The sequence below is a fragment of the Pholis gunnellus genome, assembly GCF_910591455.1.
Source record: "Pholis gunnellus genome assembly, chromosome: 3".
Taxonomy (NCBI): domain Eukaryota; kingdom Metazoa; phylum Chordata; class Actinopteri; order Perciformes; family Pholidae; genus Pholis; species Pholis gunnellus.
Genome location: NC_136529.1, coordinates 14,468,528 through 14,490,585, shown reverse-complemented (window position 1 = coordinate 14,490,585; position 22,058 = coordinate 14,468,528). Strand labels below are relative to the sequence as shown.

Sequence of the window (22,058 nt, the reverse complement as noted above, 5' to 3'; positions counted from 1 at the left end):
CACACCAACTCGGGTAACACGAAGGGAACATGTTCTGTCACATTTAGTTACCAACCTGCATGCCAATGACAGCGTAGATGAAGAACAGCATGGCTATCAGAAGGGCAACATATGGCAGAGCCTTCAGGCAAAAGAGAGGAAAAACAGTAGATTAATACGTGTGATTTTACTATTTCCCTCAGCCGTCGATAAGATAATCGTACTACACCTCACCTGGAATGATTTGATGAAAGTCCAAAGCAGGGTGCGAATGCCCTCCCCTCTGCTGAGGAGCTTGACCAGCCGCATGACTCGAAACAGACGGAAGAAGGTGATGGAGATGCGAGCACTGTCCTCCGTGTTCTGAGGAGAAACAGTCCGGAGTCAGAGGACAGGACAGCAACAGCGCATGTCGTGGACACAGAGCACCTGGCTGCGCCTTACGGGATGAAGAGGTCACAACTGAGACCCCAGTGTCAGATACATATGGGCTGAAAAAGCAGCACTGCATCTTATGGGCAAAACTGTGTGTTTAGAGCAAACCTAGTTTTGAATTTGAGTAGTTTTCTGGTGTGGTGGCAACATCGTTTACATGTTGTGCAGTTATTCTATACAGCATATACAAGCCTGCAGATTTTAGGCAATTTCTGGTCAAATCAGAATCAAAGCAGAGCAGCTGCAGCCGATATGTTTCTGTTAGTCTGCATCAAAAGCACTGTCAGGAGCCCTGTCTCTGTAAAGACCTACAAGGGAGGAAGCAAGGAGGCGAGCATGCTGGAGAAAACCTTGCCATATTTGAAAGGAAACGTCTGCACAAGCATGGCACCCTCAATCCAGAGTCACTGCATGCAGAGTCACAGTGGGGCCAACCCGAACAGGTCGGCCAGGGAGTTCACAGGTCAGAGCAGAGTGACCTGATCCCGTGGGTCATCCATGGGTAACTACCCGACGCAAGAAGGGTGGCAGAGACCATGTAGCAGTGTCAACATCACAAACGTGAGGAGCGGCACACAAACCGTTCCCACCTAACAGGACACGCAGCGTCACGTTTGAGTGACACACTCTCCTTTGAAATAACTCCAAACATTTAGGAAAATGAAAAGCATTTATATGCAAATCAAAAAAACAAAAAACAAATGCAAGAAAAATGTTTAAAAAAGAGAATGGGAACATACCATGAGAAAATAATTGAAATAGAAATAAGCGATCATAGGGGGTGTAACAGAAAAATACCAAATAAAGAGATGCAGATCTAATAAACATGGCATGGCCCTGAAGGGGGAGGGGGAGGGGGAGGGGGGTGGGGGTGGGGAGGGGCGGAGCATCTTACCCCCTGCTCATCCACCTGAGGCGTCTCCGTTGGCTTTAAAATCAAAGACCTGTATTAATGTCATGGACAGGGCCCGCAGGTCTCACACACATTGGGCCAAACACGTAAACATCACATTGGAAAAGTGTCACACAACGCCCAGCACACGTCAGTCAAGACGCAGACAGAACAAAGTCACTACTCTTCTCGTAGACGGGACACAACTGTCTTGTTTCACTATGACAAAGACGGACATTCATGTATCATTGTCTATGTACACTTATTAAATATAATGACAGACATAATACATTATCTTAACACTTTAACGGACTGCCACACAACAGGTTTACAGCTGAACATTCTTATGCAGGACTTGCATGTCAGACTGACAAACAACATGAAATTACTTAATTACTTGGTAACATGTAAGACTGGCACACAACTTTATCACTCCCCCGGTGTAATGGTCCCTACTGATGATGGGATTGACTGGATTTTATGGCTGAGATGTCTTTGCCGAGCTTCAGACAACGTTAATGAGAAGGTAGCTGACTGACGTAACACATGTTATGAATTCATGTCATGATGAGAGCACCCTCTCCTATTTCTCCTCTCAACACATAGCTAATTATTCGTTTCTTTCTGTATATTGTCATTAACACAACTTAACTGGGTGAAAATCATACATTCCTGTGCATCATTAATGGCACCCATTAAAATGATTGTAGTACATTCAAGAAAGCTGCAATCTCACTGTCCTCTGTGTATGTTTCCGTGTCTGAGATGAAAACACTTGCTGACCAAAAAGAGATCGAGCATCATGAAATTGTTTGTTCTACACATTCGCTCACTCAGACTCACACCTAAACACAGTTATTGTTTGCGATTCACGTCGTTAACAACAAATCACAGGATATCAGCAGAATTCAGCGAGCATTTGAACACAGAGAAAGTTTAGGTGCAACATAAAATCAATCACAGTGGTGGCGGCTAGATTGAACCTGTATAATGATTTTATGATTTTTTTTTTGCAAAAGAATGACAGTAACTTAATACTGAATAGAGTCATATCAGGAGGCTCAGCATTGAAAACAAAGAGATACTCCAGACAGATATGGCTTCATTCAAATCCCTCAGCACGATACTTCACAACCCGCCAGTATGAGGTGCAGAATGAGCAGGAATGATAAAAGAAATGTAGAATTAGCTTGAGGAGGTTCTTTAGGTAATCCTGGCCACAGCGCTGATGGAGCATGCGCACAGCATTGCCACGTTGCTGGGGAAGCACTGCACGCACACGCAAGACATTTGTATGATGAGGAGCCATCGGTGAACTCATAGCAATGCAGCAACTCATGCATGTCAGTAGTGCCCTGCAACAAAACTGCCATAGCAGGTCGCTCTCACAGTCCGGTGCAGAAAGAGGTGAATGAAGAGCAGAGGAGAGAGAAGGACAGAGAGGGAGGAGGAGGAGAAAAATAAAGAGATAGAAACCAACAATTTGATAGGAAGTAAAACCAGACAGATTGAGCCATACTGGAACAGGAAGAAGAGGAAATGCAGAGAGGTTTGAAGAGGAGAGAGTTACTGTGTTCATGCACCTGACTGGAGTCTACACACCTGCGCTACATATGAGCTCCATTCTGAGCTTTAAGAGCTCACTACAGGAAGACAGAACAAAACACAGAGACAATCACTCACAAAGACACAAACACAAGATCATCAAAGAACCTCAAACCCAGCTGCATTAAACCACCATTAGTGGAAATGTACAAAAATAACGACCAACTCAGTGTCTTCTTATCTGCTGATGATTTTTTAGTTCACAGATTCTTACCTGATAAGTGTTTGGTAAAAGGATGCTGAGACTTTAACATTAATTTGACAACTGTAACTGAAGCCTAATCTAGTATTTTGTTGCCGCTAAAAGCTTATGTTTCTTTCCATTTCACCACATCTGTTTGACATAATATTGATGCACTAAATCAAAAATATGTTGAGATGCACTGGTCTACACAACTTTAAGGCAAGTAAAAGATGACATTTCTTAAAAACCTCATCACAATTTTCAGCTTTTCAAGCAGATTGAGCTCCACTGATTCTGTACTAAAATTGTCCTTAATGTTGTGTAGGATGAACATTTCCAAGCTCTGAGCTACAGGGCCATTCTGTCTGGAGGCAAAGATTGAGGGGTATGGTAAGAGAGAAAAGATCAAACTTCACAAGGCGCTATGGAAAAAACTGACCGGAGGGGAATGGAGTGGGTGGCCGAGCGCCATCTGTGAGAGGCGGGACATGGAAAGGATGTTAGGGAGTGAGGTGAGTGAAGGGCTGACGCTTCCCAGCATGCACTTGGGGACATCACAGCAGTCAGGCGAGAAACTGACAATCACACACATGAGTGGAATGGCAAGCAGGTAGCAAACTGTTTTGTAGATCAGCTATTACAATTGATTTCATGGAGAACTTTAATATCTGATCGAGTCAGTTTGCTGCACCACACAAACAACAACAACCACATGCAATGCAAACAACAAATATAATGTAAATGGTGGATGAAAGGTGCCTCACAAGAACCACTATGACGGTCCTTGTGAAATCAACATCATGTCCCCAACATTACCAACGCACACACACACACACACACGTTTATACATACACCTTAAAGTACAAACTGTACATATGTTAAACACACATGCATAACAATATTAACCTACACACACCACCACTGTATGCTTTAAACAAAGTTAGTGCTTGTTTATACACTCATGCAGACACACATTTAGGAACTCAAACTGAGAAAACACAGAAAACATGAAATATAACTCCAGAAAAACAGAACTGCAGCTCAGATGTGAGAGCACTCAGAAGGGGGAGGAGGGGCAGGTTGAGCAGTGAGTCTTTGGTACACTGCAACTCTCACAAGCACAATCACCAGAACCTTTACTTCAGCATTGCTGGTGTTTGTTTGGACTACAAATCTGATCTTTACCGTTTTTTTTGTAAACTCAAAAGCAAACACAACGAAGTTGATCACCAACGTTTAGTCGTTGTTTTAGGGGTTTTGTGAAGAACCAAACCATAAAGTGTATTTTTGCAGTTGGCTAATGTGGAGAAGTAGTCATCCACTATTTTAGCGAGCCTTGACATGAATTTTCAAAGCGAATGACTTTGATCAATATTGAAATAAGCTTTCACTTAAAATGAAATCTATGTGTTACTGTTCAACAGAAATTACAAAAATCTATTTTAGCTTGAGTCAATTAAACATTCAATGACTAATTTAGTTTTTGATCCACTGTAAATGGGGTCTCGGAGATAAAGTTGTTATAAACAACAGGTTACACACACAACATTTTAGTTCATTGCCATACTTGCCTCTACAAGTTTCTATGGAAACAAAATGAACAAGAGTAAGAATTAGACAATCATTTCATAAATCATCCTTCTCTGAACCAAATACAGGCTTCATTTCACAAAGAAATGAGACACTCCTGTTTTTGACTCGTATTTTCACTGCCGTGTCCAAGAGTTAACAATCAGCACGTTCATCAGATATTTGTCATGATTCCTGCAACAAAGTACTGCAACACATTGACAATAAAACATTAAGAAGCAAAAGAGAGACTATTGGATTAACTCAATGTACTGTAGATGTAGCACTAATAACAACAGGACATAAAAAAAGGTCAAACTGAAGCTTTACAGAATAAGCCAATGGCGCTTTGACAACTATGAATGCCTTCTCACAAATACAAATGTCAAGTTTTAGCATGCTAAGTATCGTGATAATGGAAGCTCTTAGTTTAGCTGATAAGATGTTAAAGTAAAGGCTACAGCTGAACACACTAGAGAAGTGGTTCCCACAAGACATTCCCAAACAAAGTCTGAAGGGCCATCATGCGTTCTGTGACACTTAATGATGCTTTTTTTCCCCGTTTCTTATGTTTTTACTTTTACCACTTCAAGAGTCTAAAATCCTTTCAATGAAAGAAATCAGAGAAGAAGATTAAAATAAACTCATTCGTTGAGCTTCTCTCAACTCCCGTCAAGAGTCGACTTCATTTTCAGGGTCCTTAAGACAGAACGTTTGGGAACCACTGCACTAGAGGCTGACAGCCATGTGGCTTTCCTGTAAGGCTTCACTTCAACTTGGAAGGAAGAAAAAAGTAGTACTTACATTAACTTCAGTGATAGCAATATCGACGACGCTACCGACAACAATTAAGGCATCAAAAGTGTTCCAAGCATCAGCGAAATAGTGCTGTTAATGCATGGCGTTACATGAAAGGGTACAGGTGGGAATGAAAGAGAAAGACCATGAAGAGAAGGAGAGGGAGACAGAGTCAGACAGATGATCAGGAGAGTGGATTTAATGAAATGGCAGAGTCAGGGGAAGACAAAAAGAGAGAAAAAAGGATATCAAGTATTAAGATTGGGCAGATGAAAAGCCAGAAATCAGAGTCAGTGCCATAGAAACCAGCGGTTTAGGCCGAGGTGGCCCCAACAGAGAGAGGGTCAGAGAGCAGCGGGACTCGTTGTAGCTGAGCTTTACTTACATCAATCTCACTGAGAACAATGTCTACTATGCTGCCAATCACAACCAGGGCGTCGAACACATTCCAGGCATCCCCAAAATAGCCCTGAGTGAGGTGGAGCGAGTAGTGTGCAAGTTGGATGCGAGATCAGCACAAACACAAAGTCTTGAGTTTTACACTGAAATACAGACTTATTCTGTTAATGTAAAAACAAACAGGAACCCCTGCTGGCTACTTCAGCTTAAGGGCTCATGATAACAGTGCAGAGTGCTATATTAAAAGCTGCAGGGTACTAGATCTGCACCAAATTGATGTTGATACTAATGTTACATGCAGAAACACTGCTGCCAGAACTTGACAAACAGTGAGTGCTACTTTAATCAAAAAGATCAGCACTCCACGCCACACTCTGTCTCTTACTAGCAGCCTGTCCTTCTTCGCAACACAGAGCTGTTGGCCAGGCAGTTGAAGGGAAAATGCCAAAAAAAAACATTCACTGACGCATCAGTTGTCACACGGTCACATACACTGCTTCATTTTTAAACATTCAAGCAATAGTTCAACATTTTGGGAAATGCGCATATTCGCTCTCTTGCTGAGAGTCGGATGGAAGTGGTTGTCAGTGAAGACATTTGCTCACCCTGGGTTTGAAAGCGATGAGTTTGAGAACCATTTCCACAGTGAATACAGCAGTGAAGACCATATTGAGAATGTCCATTACATAGTTAAAGAGCGCTGACTGTCCGTAGTGCTGCAGAGAGGCACAAAAAAGGGACAGTTAAAGAAAACTGAAGAAAACAGAGCTGCTGTTATTTTGAGATGTACTTAATTCATTTTAGACAAATCAATGGGTCAGAAATGATACAATTGTGTGTTAAGAATGATAACAGAGCTACCTTTAGAGACACTAACTATCCTTCAAATTATTCTGAAGGATTAAGTTGTACGTTGTAAAAATAAATTAAACAATCTGGGTGGAAATGTATGTTGCATGCTTTGCTTTCAGTCCCTTTATTAGCCCTGGGTCAGTTTGCATCGATGATATATAACACAGTGTCTTTTATGATAATGCCACTGGAGGGAGCCAAAAATATACGTATTTAAAAACTTTACACAGAAAAAGAAACTGCACCGCTTAAGTAACCATGGCAGGCAGAAAGCTAGCAGTTCATCTATACTGATAACAACATCATTGCACTAAGATCAATGTTTGATACACTGTAATGTAGACTTGACTGCAGATGTTTTGTCATATATAAACAAAAATGTAGTACTTTATAAAACAGTTTTATTTCTGAATGATTATTAAATGCCCTCTGACAAAAAAACCTTTCTCAACCTCTGCTTTCAAACTAAATAGACATTAGCACATTTAAAACACCTGTAATCTGTAAATATATTTGATGTTAGTACGACTTAATAATTCTTGCTATTCAGTATGAGCCCATTCTTTTGAACAGACGTTATCTTATTTTTGTCACAGAGTTGGTTGGTTTCAGCGGTGTAAATACAGTGTGACTCCTTACCTGCACAGCCAGGCAGAGCGTGTTGAGCATAATGAGCACAAACATGATGTACTCAAACCCAGTGGAGTTCACCACATACCAGAACTTGTACTGGTACGGGTTTTTAGGGATGTACCTCCTCAGTGGACGCGCCTTAAGAGCGTACTCGACACACTGACGCTGCACAGAGATATACAAAGTTGGTGTTAATGCTCAGTTAATGACACACTAGATACCTTTATTTGAATCCAACCGAGAGTATTCATGTGAGCCACAATAATAACTAACAATGTAATGGTGATAATCAGTTTTAGAATTGTTACAAAACATTGTCAAATTGGACACGTGTAAACTGCAATAACTATAACTATAACTATAACTAGTGCTTATTCTCAAGAAAATCGTGCCTCACCACAAAGACATTAGTTCAAATCAGTATATTTTAAGTTCTCCTTCATTTTGCTGAAGCTTTTGACCAAACACACAAACAAACACTTTGTGAAGCTGCTGACTCTGACCTGGTTCTTGTCCAGTTCACAGTTTTTGTACTCTTTCTCTCCTTGTTCCTGAAATGTGACGATCACGAAACCTACAAAGATGTTCATCATGAAGAAAGCAATGATGATGATGTAGATGATGAAGAAGATGGAAATCTCCACGCGGTAGTTGTAAATGGGTCCCAGGTTCTCCCTGTTCGAGTCGATTGCCTTGTACAGTAAACTGGGAAGAGAACAAAGAGAGAGAGCATGTGATCCAGCCTCACAGCCCAAACCTTTGTATTCAACTTTTTCAGATAGTGTTGATAATACTGAACTCTCATTTTCAGAGCGTTAATAGGATTAAAGATTTTGAATCTTACGAAGGCCAGCCTTCAAAAGTGGACACAGTGAACAGAGCCATCATAGCCATGAGGACGTTGTCAAAGTTGAAGTCACTGTTGTGCCACAGTCGTCTGTGGATGGTTGGCTGGTTCACATCTCCATCCTTATACAGGATGTAGGTGCCCCTATGAGAAAATGACATGTTGCGTGAAGGTTATGACTGAAACCAGGATCATAATTGCAGGTAATTAGCTGTGAAGGAGCGAGACAAGTAAAACTAACTTGCACTCTTCTGAGTTGGACTTGGCTTCATCTGTGCAGCGATAGAACTTTCCCTGTGGAGGAAAACACAATATTTACACTCTAATGATAATATTTTAAAGGTATTAACTCAATACCTCTGACTTCACGTGTAATTTTCTTATTTTCAATCTCAGTGCTGATGACCTTAAACAGCTGCACCCCTATGCAGGCGAACATGAACTGGAGCAGAGTGGTGACGATCATGATGTTACCGATAGTTCTGATGGCCACAAACACACACTGCACCACGTGCTGCAAGACAGAGACATAAACATGTTTACACACTGTGGCAACCGCTGATTGTGGTTACTGTTCTGGACAAGCTGCAGGATGACTTTGCCACCTTTAGGCCTTTGGCTCGGTTGATGGCCCTCAGGGGTCGAAGAACACGAAGGACCCTAAGAATCTTTACCACGGAGATGGCCGAGGACCTGAACAATGAAAGCAAAGGGTTGTAGCGTCAGTTTAAAAGCAAGATAAAGACTTCCAGTTCCACTGCAGGAACTTTTCCAGAAGCCCAGGAACCATTTCAGGAACTTTTTAACAAGAGGAACCAGGAATTAAATAATTTCTCTGCCATAGCACTGTGTAGTACAGTGTACTTTTGATGGTCGTGGAACTACTAAGGCGGTGTTTGCAGGGCTGACCTTTGTTGACTATTTAACTTGTGGCTGCTACAACTGTTTTTACACTATTAGGAATCACTGGGTGACACTAGAATCAATACCAGGACAAGAGTTGGGCATTTCTTATAACCTTAACTGAAAACAATCAAAGTTATCTTGTCGGCTTGCTGACTAATCTAAAAAGAAAGAGTAAATAAATAAAGAGTGTAAGTTAACTACTTAGCCAGAAATAAATAACTATAAAGCGCTCAACAGATTGTCCCCATTGGTAACCGAGGTTCTGTGGTTTTCTGTCTCTTTTTCCACCTCTGCATGTCTCCATTGCATTCATTCATTACATCCATTCAGATGTCAGAGTCACACATCTGTTAACATGAATACATAAAGGGGATTTTTCAGTTAAGTTCCCATTGATCCTGGAACCATTTGGTCAAAAAGGGCGACAACTAGGACTGGGCAATATGACAATATATATCAATCAGTCTAAAAATGTCTATGGTTTATAGTCTTTTTTCTATATCTTTTCTGGGGAATTGTCGAAAAAACAGCGGCTGAACTGCTTAACGGCAATATTTACTTAATTTGGACGATGCTTTATTTATTATGCTAGTTGGAGCAAACAGCTGTTCAACATGTGGAAACTCAAGCTTGTAAAAAAAGTTTGACATGGACCAGTATTTTGTCTGAGGCCGCATATGTAGGAACTGGATCTCTGTTGGATGACAAACTACTCTCTGCCGTTAACCTCGGCTATCTAACCATAGAATATAAAGTGAAGCTATAGAGGCTATTTACGTTTCACCTTACATGCAGTTGATTCAGACCAAGATGTGCATGCATACATTTTTATGGGCCTTAATGTCTGCCACCTGTCCTGCAAAATGCATTTATCAGCTGTAGTCGGATATACAAATATATGTATATCTATATAAATATACATATATGTGTATTTTTTATAATTTCAGTTGAAACTCTTATGTTCATTTTACACAAAATGTCTTGATGAAATGAGACAACACTCTTTACTTTGTATTTGTCAAGTATTCAATTCACAAGGTATACAAAATGTACTTTACCATGTGGTTACTTATTTATTGAATTACCAGAAAACATGCTATATCATGATGAATATTGTTATCAAGATACAAAATGACCTATATTGGGATAGAAGATTTTACATTCTGGAGGCGAATGTGTCTGTGTTTGTTTATACTCACTGAATGCCAAAGGAAACGAGGGAAACTCCCACCACCAACAGGTCCAGGAGGTTGAAGTAATTCCTACAGAATGCCCCTTTATGGAGAAAGGCTCCATATGTTGTCATCTGAGGAGACGACAGAATAAGTTAAAGGAGCAAATGACACCAAAAAAAAAATACATATCTCATCCACAGCACTCGAAACACACACAAACACAGAGTTACACTGCAGAGGATGCAGACACACATACTGTACAGTATGAACATGTTAAATAGGAAAAACATATCTTCACATACATCACTCTCCATCTTGCACACGCGCACACGTCTCCACACTCTTTTAGATCACTCTGATTCAGGGTGGCGAGCTCCGAGCGGTGAAACAGGAGGCTAGATCTACCGTCGCCACCCCCACAGCCCTTAACTACATGAATGTAGTAGTAAGTCATTCATTTCTCAATCTACTATGGGATGAGGCAATAAAACATGCATTTTGTTGCCATGATGTCAGGTATATTTATTACCTGCAAGAGCTCTAGTTATAGTGATTGGAAAGTAGAAATGGCCTTACTGTCACATTCATGTGGACCGTCATCTTAAAGCACATTCCATTATGTTCTTTAATAGTTCAGAATAAGGGGAAGCAGCTCCCAATTAAAACTTCAGAGTTGAGCAGGCAGAGAAGAAAAACCAGCCAAAATAACTCTTCTTCAAATAATAAAAGTAAAGGATTAATTTTCCAAGTGCATGTAAATGTGGAGCCTTGCAGAAAGACGGAGAGAGGAAAGCGCTAACTAGGAGCATTGGAGCATTTGAAGTAAAACAGCGATGGACATGGCAAGTTTTTGCCCAAATGGCTGCAAACGCAACTCCACATTTCTATGCACTCAGTCAGGGAAAGCAGACTGAACCATGCTCGGCAGGAACATGGTTGGTTTTGCCCCCTCTTTTATGGGTAATCTGAAGAGCAGTCAGTACGAGAGGCATGGAGTCAGCTTCGACTGGAGTTGACTTCGAACACCTCCCTGATGATGATCCCGAACTCAACTTCAGCCAATGCCTTAACGATGTCTGAACAGCCCACTAAAATTTGTTGCATCACACTAAAGGTTGCATCATGTTTTACATATCTGCATCATCAAAATCATTTCAGCGATGACTGCCCGAATGACGTGACACCCATGTGAGTATGTAATGTAATGTAGATGTGATGTTTCCTTCCCCCAACATGAGTTCTTTGATTAGTGTAATTTGAACAAATCTTGTGTTTGTGTAAGTGTGTGCAAAGTAGCAACTCCAATATTTTTTGCTTTTTAAAAGAGGTGCCGTGAAGAAAAAAGTAAATAAGAGAAAGGAAACAAACAAGCCAGGTTGTACTGAGTGGCAGGTGACACACAAGGAGAGAATGCAGCAAGGCTCTCGTTGTCATTTAAGGGGTTACCTTTAATATGATCTCAAATGTAAACATACTAGTGAAGACATAATCTGCATAGCCTAGGACCTGGAAGGCAACGAGACGTTTGGAGTGTTATTGGGGTGTGGTTAGTCACAGTACGGACAGGGGACACATGGCATTTACCTTCAATACGATCTCAACAGTAAAGATAGCCGTGAAAGCATAGTCAAAGTAACCAAGTATCTGCAAAAAGCAACGTACATGTTTAACAAAGACAGTTAATTGTGCAGCTTCATATATTATATGTAAACAAATTAAAAGTTGGAGCATTTTCTGGAAAGAGTTTGTTAGAGTTAATATCACAGAGTACACTCATTACTTTCAAAAAGTATCTATTGAGTAGTTCATATTGGGCAAGGTGCTTTTACTACTCCATCATTTATATGCAATTATATAAAAAATAAACAGAGAAGCATTCGTGTTCATAGTGCAGTTAAAATCATTACAATGCACTGCAAATGAAACACAAAGACCCCTGGTTGAATGTTTAGTTTATTTGGACTATACCAGTTTTAGCTTATAAAATATAAATTGCATACTTAACGTTATTGTCAGCCAAAGTGTACAGGACCATAAGTGTTCCAGATAGCAACAAAGGTTCATTTAATATCAGTATTTCAGAAACCTGACATTAGCTGGCAACATTTTCAAAAGCTCTCCTTCATGGTGCGTTTAAGGACACTCTGACATCTGGGATTTCTGGGCTGCATTGCATTCTTAAGGTATGATGCTGTTAAAACAATTTCAAGAATCAAACAACATTGTCAAAAAGATTGTGTGAATATCTTTAAAAGGTTGTTCCTGAATACCTAGACCCCTAATTCAGGAACGTTGGACCAGACCAGCATTAGCAGCGTTGCCAGAGGTCGGCATTAACTTTCAACAGCGCAGATTTTCAACGATTTATCCTGCCATCCTGACAGGATCCGTCTTTGTCCTCATAATTACACTGTCTGTATTGTTTTTAGAAAGAAAATACTTTTTTGATGTGCTGTCAAGGACAGGATAAATGACTAAGATAGTATACAAGGAAAGTTTCTTCTCCTTTTTACCCTCTCAGAGTGAAGCAGAACAGCAGCAGTGGACTAAAAGTGCAGCTCTCTCTGCAGAGAAATAACAAAATCTATGAGTTATGGGCAGATTGGTTGAGTTCAAACTCTCAAAAACAATAAATAAATCTCTCAAAAAGAACATTTCTTGTGAAATCCTCCTCAGACAATGGCGTTGTTAAGAACAGATCTCCTGAAGTTGCTTCTATCTTGCTTGTCGAATAATTAAAACTGACTTACTGAAATATAATCATGGATGCTGCTTCAAAATAAAGAAATCAATGCATAAAATGACAAATGCTTTGGAAAATGGTCAGCAGCAATGTCACATTATGCAAGTTATAAAAAATGGGCTAAAACATGTAAAACCACCAGTGTGGTTATAGATTTGCAACTCAAAGCACTAAACTAACGTTACACCCAGAAAAGTGATATATTAATAATGTTACTTATCTTTGCTTAACTTTGTCTTTTAGAAGCCTTAAATACAATTCGGTTTAGGGTTTGTGGACTTACAATATTGCGAGCTGAGAAGTTTCGGATCGGATCCTCGGCGGCGAGTGACACGGAGCTGAGCATGATGAACACCAGGATGAGGTTGGTGAATATGTGGTGGTTGATGAGTTTGTGGCAAAACACACGAAACCTGGAGGACAAAGGAAACACAGCCGGAAACATCAGTGCGATATGAGGCACAACCGGTGTGTACGTGTCCGTGTGTGTGAACACAACGTGTTTCGTACGGGTTTGTGGTGCTGAAGATGAAGAAGGCGCTTCCCTCTGGGATAGGAGTGATCTTCTCCTTCTTCACCAGGTCAGAGATGACCGGCCGAGGCCCCGCTGGGACTTCTGGATCCTCCTCCTCCGCCGCAGTGTCGTCATTCTCCTCTTCGTCCTCCTTACAAACACGTAGAAAGTAAGTATAACTCCTCAAACTGTAAAGACAAGTTACTGTATGATTCAGAGAGTAAGGATACCTTGTCATCTTTTTCCTCCTCCTTTTTGTCCCTGTAATGAACATAGATATTGTTATGAATGACAGAGTAGAGTTTGAGCACACATCTGAGCATATTTGTCGCAGAGAGACATCGTAAACGATCCAAGTGTCACCCTTTCTTGTCTCCTCCGTCTGTGTTGAGAGACTCTGCATCTGCCAGGTTGTCCACAGCGATAGCCAAGAAGACATTCAGGAGGATATCTGAGCAAAGTGTTGAGTAAAGGACAACTCTCCCTGTAAAAGCACTTTAAAACTGCTTCATATCGTCCATACATAAAATGATGAGAGCAGGTTAACTCCTGTATTTGCTGTTTCAACAGTTTAAAGTATGTTTGCATCAGTGAGGATACAGTTTCCGCAGATGAAGAGGATGATGAAGTAAAAGCACACGATCATCCCAGAAGAGGAAGGCCCTCCGTACGCCATGATGCCGTCGTACATAACTGCGTTCCAATCTTCTCCGGTCAGGATCTAAAATGGATCATCATTTTTTATTGGGTGGGAAATACATCAACAGTACCGTTTCAACAGAACTGCATTGCTTGGGACCATGTTTACTTCCTGTCAGCTTATGTCATTCACATATACTCAGACAGATAATAAACTGTGAAATTGTCTATAGAGGGTATGTGTTGACAACACTGAGAGGCCACAATAAACCTGTTACAGCTGCTATACACAGGCAGAGATACAGGAGATGCCTGTGTTTGTTGAAATATGGCCATGTACTGTATATGTTTCTTATTTTGACACTGAGGTAGTGCACCAACTTTAGGAACTGTCAGCAAAATTAAAATTTTGCGAACTTCAGCGAAACAGATACAAAACCCGGCACAAAACTGCAACCACATATTCATGTTTGGCACTAGGATTGCTTTAATCCATTAATTTATCTTTGAAGCCAAACAGAATGCTGGATTTGTGATTCTGCATCAATATTTTTTTTACATAATCAAAAATCTTGATACAGTTCCCTTAGATTTCTTTCTTGTTTTAAGAGGTCCCCACAATATATACTAAGTGGTACATTTGACAGTTGAATAATGCTGCAAACTTTGTAAAACTGACTGTGTTTCAAAATGACGTCAAACCCATCGTGGCATTTCTGCAAAACTATTATGTGCAGTGAGCCAATATCCGCCTGGCTGATTTATTGGTCTGGCTCTATTTCTCTTCTCTTAGCCTTCCACAGTCTGTAAAACCTCTTACCATAATTATTTCTGTCTGTTTGTGCAAACAATTGTTCAACAGCTTTTTCAATTTTTATCTGAATCTTATATGCTGAATGTTTGCTGTCCAGATAGTGACTGTGGTGAACCTCCATAATCTCAACAGTAAATACCTGAAACACCGTGAGAAGGGCTTGGGGAAAGTTGTCAAAGGTGCTCCTCTTGGTCTGCGTCTCGTCAAAGTTAAACTTTCCACCGAACACCTGCATGCCCAGCAGGGAGAAGATGATGATGAAGAGGAAGAGCAGCAGCAGCAGAGAAGCAATGGACTTCATGGAGTTGAGCAGAGATGCCACCAGGTTACTTAGAGACTGCCAGTGACTATGAAGCAGAGGAAAGAAGGAGAGACAGGTGATTAACTGAACACCACACATGCACCACACACACACACACACACAAACGCAGCATGGTCTTACCGCGTGACCTTAAAGATCCTCAGCAGGCGGACGCAGCGGAACACAGAGATACCGAGAGGAGACATAATTTCCAGCTCGACCAGAATGGTTTCCGTGATTCCTCCGCAAACCACAAAGCAGTCAAAGCGGTTGAAGAGTGACACAAAGTAGGCCTGTAGCCCGAGACTGTACATCTTCACCAACATTTCACATGTGAACATGGCTAGCAGCACCTTGTTGGCCACATCTGAAACCCAGAACATTGAAGAAACACAATGAAATGGAGAAAGAGAGAGAGAGAGAGAGAGAGAGAGAGAGAGAGAGACAAAGATATTTTTTGCTAAAAAATAAGAGAAAAATTATGCAAAGAATCATCGCTGCTGTTAAACCACTCAGAGATTGTACTGTTAAAGTCTGCCAAGGCTGCACAAGTATAATAGCAGCACACACACACACACACACACGCAATGAATTACAAAATAAAATGTAAATAAAACAAAAATGTTCACTAATATTCTATTTTACATTTATATTTAAATAAGTGAGAGAGCAATATTAAGAGGAATAATAAGAAACCCTTTACAATGGCTAATGGTTAAAATGGTTCTACCTATTTTCATTAAAAATGAAATGTAAGATAAGATATCCTACTAACTAAGCAACAGACAAATTGGGTAATAACAAACTGAATCAAAAGGTTTTGACGTGTACTGTGGTGCTCTTCATACCCTGCACTTGTGTCAGCCACGAAGGTTGGTTGTAATGCTCTGACGATATGGTGAGAGTGTTGAGGAACACCAGGATGATGACCAGCCAATAGAAAGGCACCGATTTGACAGCCAACCGGCAATTTCTGCGGCAGAACCTGTTCCAGCGGCGCCAGCGCCGACTATAGAAGGAGAACGCAACGTCAGAAAATAACGCTAGTGTGACTCACTTTGAAAATGAATTGATTCAGAGGTAGAATCACATAAAGTCTCTAAACAACAGAATAAAAACATCACCTCAGTGTTTTTATAAGGAAATCATAGTTTGTTTCTATTACTGAGAAGAATGCAGAGGAGTGAGGGGAAAGAGCCACAGGGGAACTGCATCAATATATTTTTTGCAAGTCATACTGTTCAGTAAATTAACTGAAAAATACTGCGTAAGACTCCTCGCCAAAAATACCTTATGGTACATGCTGACTTTCTAAAAGCTTTTGATTTATCATCCCGAGTAAAGTCTCATTAAAATACAGTAAAATGAAAGCCAAGCACTTACAAAAAGAATCTGGATAATCTAATGCTGGGCACTAACTCTTACAGTAACAGATATTTGCACCGAGCAGAGACACAGACCCACGAAGATACTGACCTGAACTTTGACTTGGAAATTTTTTGACTGAAAGAAGGAAGAATTTGTAAAAGTTTACAAATGCAGGTTGTAGCAGAGGTGTGTAAGAAGCATTGTTAGGGCTCATTGATAACAACGTAAAACATGTCCAACCACAAGAGTCAGCAGCTTATGACAAAACAAACATGTAAGTGAGTTGTTTGCTTTAACCATTTGACCATTTTTCTTTTATTACAAATCAGAGAGTAAAGAGAGTAGCACTTATACAGGTTAAGATGTGGCTGTTTGTGCTGTAACGTGAGAGGTTTCTGTAGCAGTGGTCCCACCAGAGGGGACAGCAATCAAAGCATTGTAATTCAAAGTAATAACAGTGATCGTGTTAAGTTCTCACCACAGAGGTCCACAGCATGGTGTCTTTTCATCCTCCCCATTTTGATTCTCGGTGTTCACAGATTCTGTTTCGCTGGCTGGAACGCTCGCTGAAGCAGCAAATAAAGCAGATATTTACAAAATAATACTCGCGAGATTTTTTACGTAGACACAGTGCAGTGCATCCCAGGGGGAAGAAGTGTGAAAAGAAATAAAATGGAGACTGCCTTCATCACATCCGGCTATTCTGACAGCCATTTTTTTCAAAAGGAAGCAAATAAGATAGACTAAAGAACACCTTTTATAATTCAGAAAAGATAAAAAAAAAGGATTACACTCCAAAAATTAGGTAAATTTGTTAGTGGTTTAAAAAAAGAAGTAACAAAATTTTATTTTTTTTATCTCGAAAGCAATGCTGCAGCCATAAAACTTTTGACCTCATAGAAAGAAAGGAACTAAGCGCTGTGGCTGTGCATCACTGTCATCATTAGTGTCATTTACCAAGTGCTGAAAGGGAGCTGACATGGGACAGGCGAGTGGACAGCTGCTCTACGAGGGCTGACTGATGCACACAATGAGGGAGCAGAGGGAAGAGGGGAGCTGGCCGAGGAGGACACAGCTCTTAAAGCTGTCTCTGAAATGCCACAGTGAAAAGTACTGCCAGCGCTGCGGAAAGACTGTCTGCGCAGACAGATGATGATTAACTGTGCAAAACGTCTCAGTGCTTTAACTCGTATGAGGGAGCGTGGTGTGCGCCGCTGCTTAGCTTATGTAGACGTGTTGGCTTTGATTCCTGAGTGGTCGGACAGCTCTCAGCTCTGAAAATAGTGCTGACTGCTGGAGTAGTGATCTGGGTTTAGCCCTGTTTCCTATATTCACACTGAGCCACTGCTTTTGAAATGGGACATGGAAGGTAAACGGGGTGTGCCTGCTATCAACCGCAGCTGTATTTCTATTCCATTTAATGAGTTAACCATTTTTTATTTAGAATTAGTAAACCTATGAAAAAAACAAAACATGGAGGACAACAACTGAAAAAAGGCTGTGATGCTCGGACACAACGGGTTTAACAAAATAGTAAAGCACAAAGTGATGAGGTATTACATTAGGCTGCACATCAACACACACACACACACACACACACACACACACACACACACACACTCACTCAACAGTCACTTTAGATGTTCCAACTGGGATTTTAAGGCCACTGCTGCTTATCTTTTTCATTCATTTCCTAGATTTTAAGTCCTCATGTATTCACCAATAATGTAGAGTATTTGTGAAAAACAGATCAGCCCTTTTTCACTGATAGATGCTGTTAAGTAGTGTAAAAGGAAGTAAGGGCAAAGTACATGTTTTTCTTTGTGTTTTTTTCCTCACAAGATTTAACAAAAGGCAAAACTTTGTAAAACAAAAACAGAGTTCCGGTCTGATCATTGAGTGAAAACGGACACATGTTTCTGTAATTTTAGCATCAAACACTCACACTCACGTGCACACACGCTTACACAAAAGCAAGAGAACACTGGAGGGAAACCACAGGATTTACCATGAGTGTCGGACGACTGGCTGAACCACCCAAACCTTCCTTTCTTCTTCTCAGTAAGGTCAGCCAGAGTCACCCCTTCATGTGTAATGCATGCAAGCCCATGCATTCAGACACAACGGCACAGCAGAGGGACATGGGGGGCGAGAATGGGCTGCTATCAAAATGGGTCAGAGCAGACAAGCACCACAGGACAACAACAGTATTCAAAATATCAATATCCAACAATGACAAGAGCAGCAGGAGCCACCGGGGCTGCAGACACTGAGGAGGGCAGAAGAACAACACGGAGAACTGTTAGTCACTGGAAGCGCCTGCAGGTGACAAGGCCCTGTACTAACATGTTACAGTGCATATCAAATCATTTGCATGTTAACGTGTTAGCAGGGGCTCATGTATCGTCGACAGACAACAAAAGCCAGGATGCATGTTGAAGGAAGGCAGTATGGACTTGCCTCCTTGTCACACAGAACCGCCACAGCTTTAACTAGGACCCTAAAAGTCAAACTTTATCAATGAAGTATGACTAGAGGAAAAGACAGACGGGAGAGGTGAAAGTAAATGGACAAGTACATCAAACATGAGGGAAGATTGATTGTAATGAGCAGAATGGAAAAAATAAACATCCTACACTCAAAATTGAAGGTGAATCTGTTCTGCATCATGTGTGCTGCTTATATAAAGAGGATTTGGATTAAGAGCTCAAGTAACATCTTTTTTTCCCTTTTACCGTTCTTAGATAAACTGTAGTGGTACTCATGGCGTGCTGCACTTCCATCAGTGACTTACATTGAGCGTGAAGATAAGAACATGCTGTACCGCTCTGCTTCAAACACCTTTGTTTATAGTGAACACCTCGAGAGAAAGACTCTCTTCGCCAATAAATGCCACTACGTTATGTAGGTATGCATCTATGTGTGTGTATTGTGTATGGCCAAGAAAGTCTTATTGACTACAGCCTAAATCAGCTTCATCTGCTTCAGTTAGTGGTTATTTACAATTCCCAGAATTACTGTTGAAAAGCACAATTAGACCAAGAAAAGATCTGCACAAATTGCATTATGGACTATTGATGCTACTGAAGGTGGAGAAAGTTGTCAAGTGGATTTTTTCTTGCATGATTGTTAAAAGTTGATGCAAAACTGTAAGGCTAAAAGAGGAGGCCATGTTTTAGCTTGAAGGCTCTTGTGTCCGAATTAATACCCACTGTGTCTGTGCTAGCGTCAACATGATTTGACTTGTTATATGGGGCAATGAGAAAAAATAGAGCACTTTGCACCAAAATGGACACAGGAGTGCCAGGAAAAGCACCTCTTTTGTTTTAAACAGTATTTTGGTATAAATATTTCTCCTCCAGAGTAATGATCTTTTAGCTAATCCACTGTGTGTTTTTTTTTTTACAAAACTCACACAAACATTATAGATTTCTAGAGTACAAACTCTTGCATTTCCCCATAACACTCTCAAGCCAACAGTAATAAACCCTGCTGCACATTTTATGAAGTGGAAGTAACAAATTGGGTCAGTATTGAAGGGCTCTTGTGATGCCAGCGCAGCATTACTCTGGCCGTAACGGGAGGAAAGGTTCTTACGGTTGCGCTTGCTCTCCTCCTCGGCCTCATCCTCGTTGTCGGGGTCGATGTCTTCAGCCTGAGTGATCCAGTCCAAGTAACCCTTCAGATCCTCCTCCAGCTGCTGCTTCTCACGCAGCTTCTGGAAGTCTCCTCGAGCTTTGGCTTTCTCTCTCTCCTTGGAGAACTCTCTGGGTTTGCAGAGGCACACATACACAAAAAACACAAACACACAGGATTACATAAATGATCAAATACACAAACAAAGACAAACATACTTTAACAGCAATGAAGAAATAAACAAATCTTCCTTCCTGTATTTAAATAATCTCTATGGCATTCACTACACTGCATGAAGACATGCTGCATATTCATATACTTTAATCACAACCTTGAAATGCCTTGTGTTTTTGTGAACCCTAGCCACTGGAGGGAGATGTACACCTTCTGACAAACAACACAGCACTTTATTTAGAGCTGAAAGTACAGTAGCGTATCCTTCAGGCGAGCATCTTAAATCATACAGAAAAGGCAATTTCGGTGGACAGATGGTTTCAAGAGACACGAAAAATTTGCACAGCGTCTAAACTCATAGATTATATAAAACAACGACTGTGGAAACTATAATATGAAGGAATTCAGAAGACGGTACGTAAATGTATTCAGTGCATGGTCGAATATTGTCGTTACTGAGAATGATCTGCATTTAAGCTGTGACAATGAAAAAGACAAAAAAAAAGATACTTGATGGTAGGAGGGTAGCAAAGCAGCATTTTTAGATCTGCATTCAGACAGTTGATGCAGATAATAAATGGTGACAATCTAAAGCAGCTGACGGGACTGCAAGAGTGTCTGAGTTGGAGATTCTGTTAACCTTGTTGCCTTATTTATAGAAATCGAGCTTTGCGGGCTGGTCAACCATCCAGAGTTAATTCTACTGTAATACCCCACCCCCACTCCACAGAGCTGGGAAAGCAAACTGGGGTTTGAGAGAGCTTAGTAGCGCAGAGGGAGTGAAGGGCGAGGAATAAGATTAATTTCTCTCTCAGGAGGTTGAGGGGGTTTCAGGAAGGGGTGGGGGAGGAAATGCTCACTTTGCAGTTGCCGTGGAAAGAAACGTGATAGTTTGACGAAAGCAGAGGTCAGAGAAGAATGCCTGAGAAAATATGAATTTATCTCATGGTCCAATGTACAATAGTCAATCACGGGGTAATAGTTCAATATTTTTTTTGTATACAGATAGTCAGGATCTTACATCCATACACTAATTTATAGTCTATTACATAGTAAGCTGTGCCTGAGTGCAAAACAAACCACTGCAAACACGCTTTTCTCACTGCAAACCAAGACCACTGCACAAGTTTCCTCTTACCCACTTAGCACACCTAACACAAGGTTTAACACGAAAAAGGATCCCAGTATGATCAGGCTAACAAAATAAATCCAAGGTGTTTCCCATCCGATGGCGTCATTGACCTACAGGAGCCAAAAGTAGACGGTTAACAGACAGAAACTCAAACAAAGAGCAAAGAGAGGAAGGTGCTTACCCGCTCAACACACCCAAAACCAGGTTAAGAACAAAAAAGGAGCCGAAGATCACAAGACTGACAAAGTAAACCCATGGAAGCTCAAAGCCCATAGCATCGTTCATCTGGAGGAACAAGCATCAGCACGGAAGAAGGAGAACAGGGGGAAGAAAGGGAGAAAATAGTGAAATCAACTGTCAGACAAGAAGAACAGAAAAAAAGTAGCTTTTTCTTCAGATGAAGAAAAATAGAGATTTTGCAGGTAGACTAAAAGTACCAGGATAGCATCATATTTTTGTTGTG

General features: G+C 40.8%; 1 protein-coding gene across 1 annotated transcript in view; it reads right to left on the bottom strand.

Annotated features, from left to right (window-relative positions):
• The window catches only part of cacna1da (calcium channel, voltage-dependent, L type, alpha 1D subunit, a), a gene marked incomplete at both ends in the record, with an annotated part of 51,880 nt that overhangs the window by 9,122 nt on the left and 20,700 nt on the right, over window positions 1–22,058 (bottom strand). The window contains 27 exons of the mRNA XM_079156979.1: window positions 56–121; window positions 214–342; window positions 1,310–1,342; window positions 5,469–5,552; window positions 6,467–6,577; window positions 7,353–7,511; window positions 7,850–8,051; window positions 8,191–8,337; window positions 8,435–8,487; window positions 8,600–8,707; window positions 8,799–8,886; window positions 10,299–10,405; window positions 11,721–11,780; window positions 11,859–11,918; window positions 13,301–13,430; window positions 13,528–13,682; window positions 13,762–13,792; window positions 13,895–13,982; window positions 14,132–14,252; window positions 15,124–15,331; window positions 15,427–15,652; window positions 16,134–16,294; window positions 16,762–16,788; window positions 17,132–17,219; window positions 18,662–18,736; window positions 20,251–20,420; window positions 21,777–21,880. Of these exons, the coding sequence (XP_079013105.1) occupies window positions 56–121; window positions 214–342; window positions 1,310–1,342; window positions 5,469–5,552; window positions 6,467–6,577; window positions 7,353–7,511; window positions 7,850–8,051; window positions 8,191–8,337; window positions 8,435–8,487; window positions 8,600–8,707; window positions 8,799–8,886; window positions 10,299–10,405; window positions 11,721–11,780; window positions 11,859–11,918; window positions 13,301–13,430; window positions 13,528–13,682; window positions 13,762–13,792; window positions 13,895–13,982; window positions 14,132–14,252; window positions 15,124–15,331; window positions 15,427–15,652; window positions 16,134–16,294; window positions 16,762–16,788; window positions 17,132–17,219; window positions 18,662–18,736; window positions 20,251–20,420; window positions 21,777–21,880 (2,991 nt within the window). The remainder of the gene's footprint in view (window positions 1–55; window positions 122–213; window positions 343–1,309; window positions 1,343–5,468; window positions 5,553–6,466; window positions 6,578–7,352; window positions 7,512–7,849; window positions 8,052–8,190; window positions 8,338–8,434; window positions 8,488–8,599; window positions 8,708–8,798; window positions 8,887–10,298; window positions 10,406–11,720; window positions 11,781–11,858; window positions 11,919–13,300; window positions 13,431–13,527; window positions 13,683–13,761; window positions 13,793–13,894; window positions 13,983–14,131; window positions 14,253–15,123; window positions 15,332–15,426; window positions 15,653–16,133; window positions 16,295–16,761; window positions 16,789–17,131; window positions 17,220–18,661; window positions 18,737–20,250; window positions 20,421–21,776; window positions 21,881–22,058) is intronic.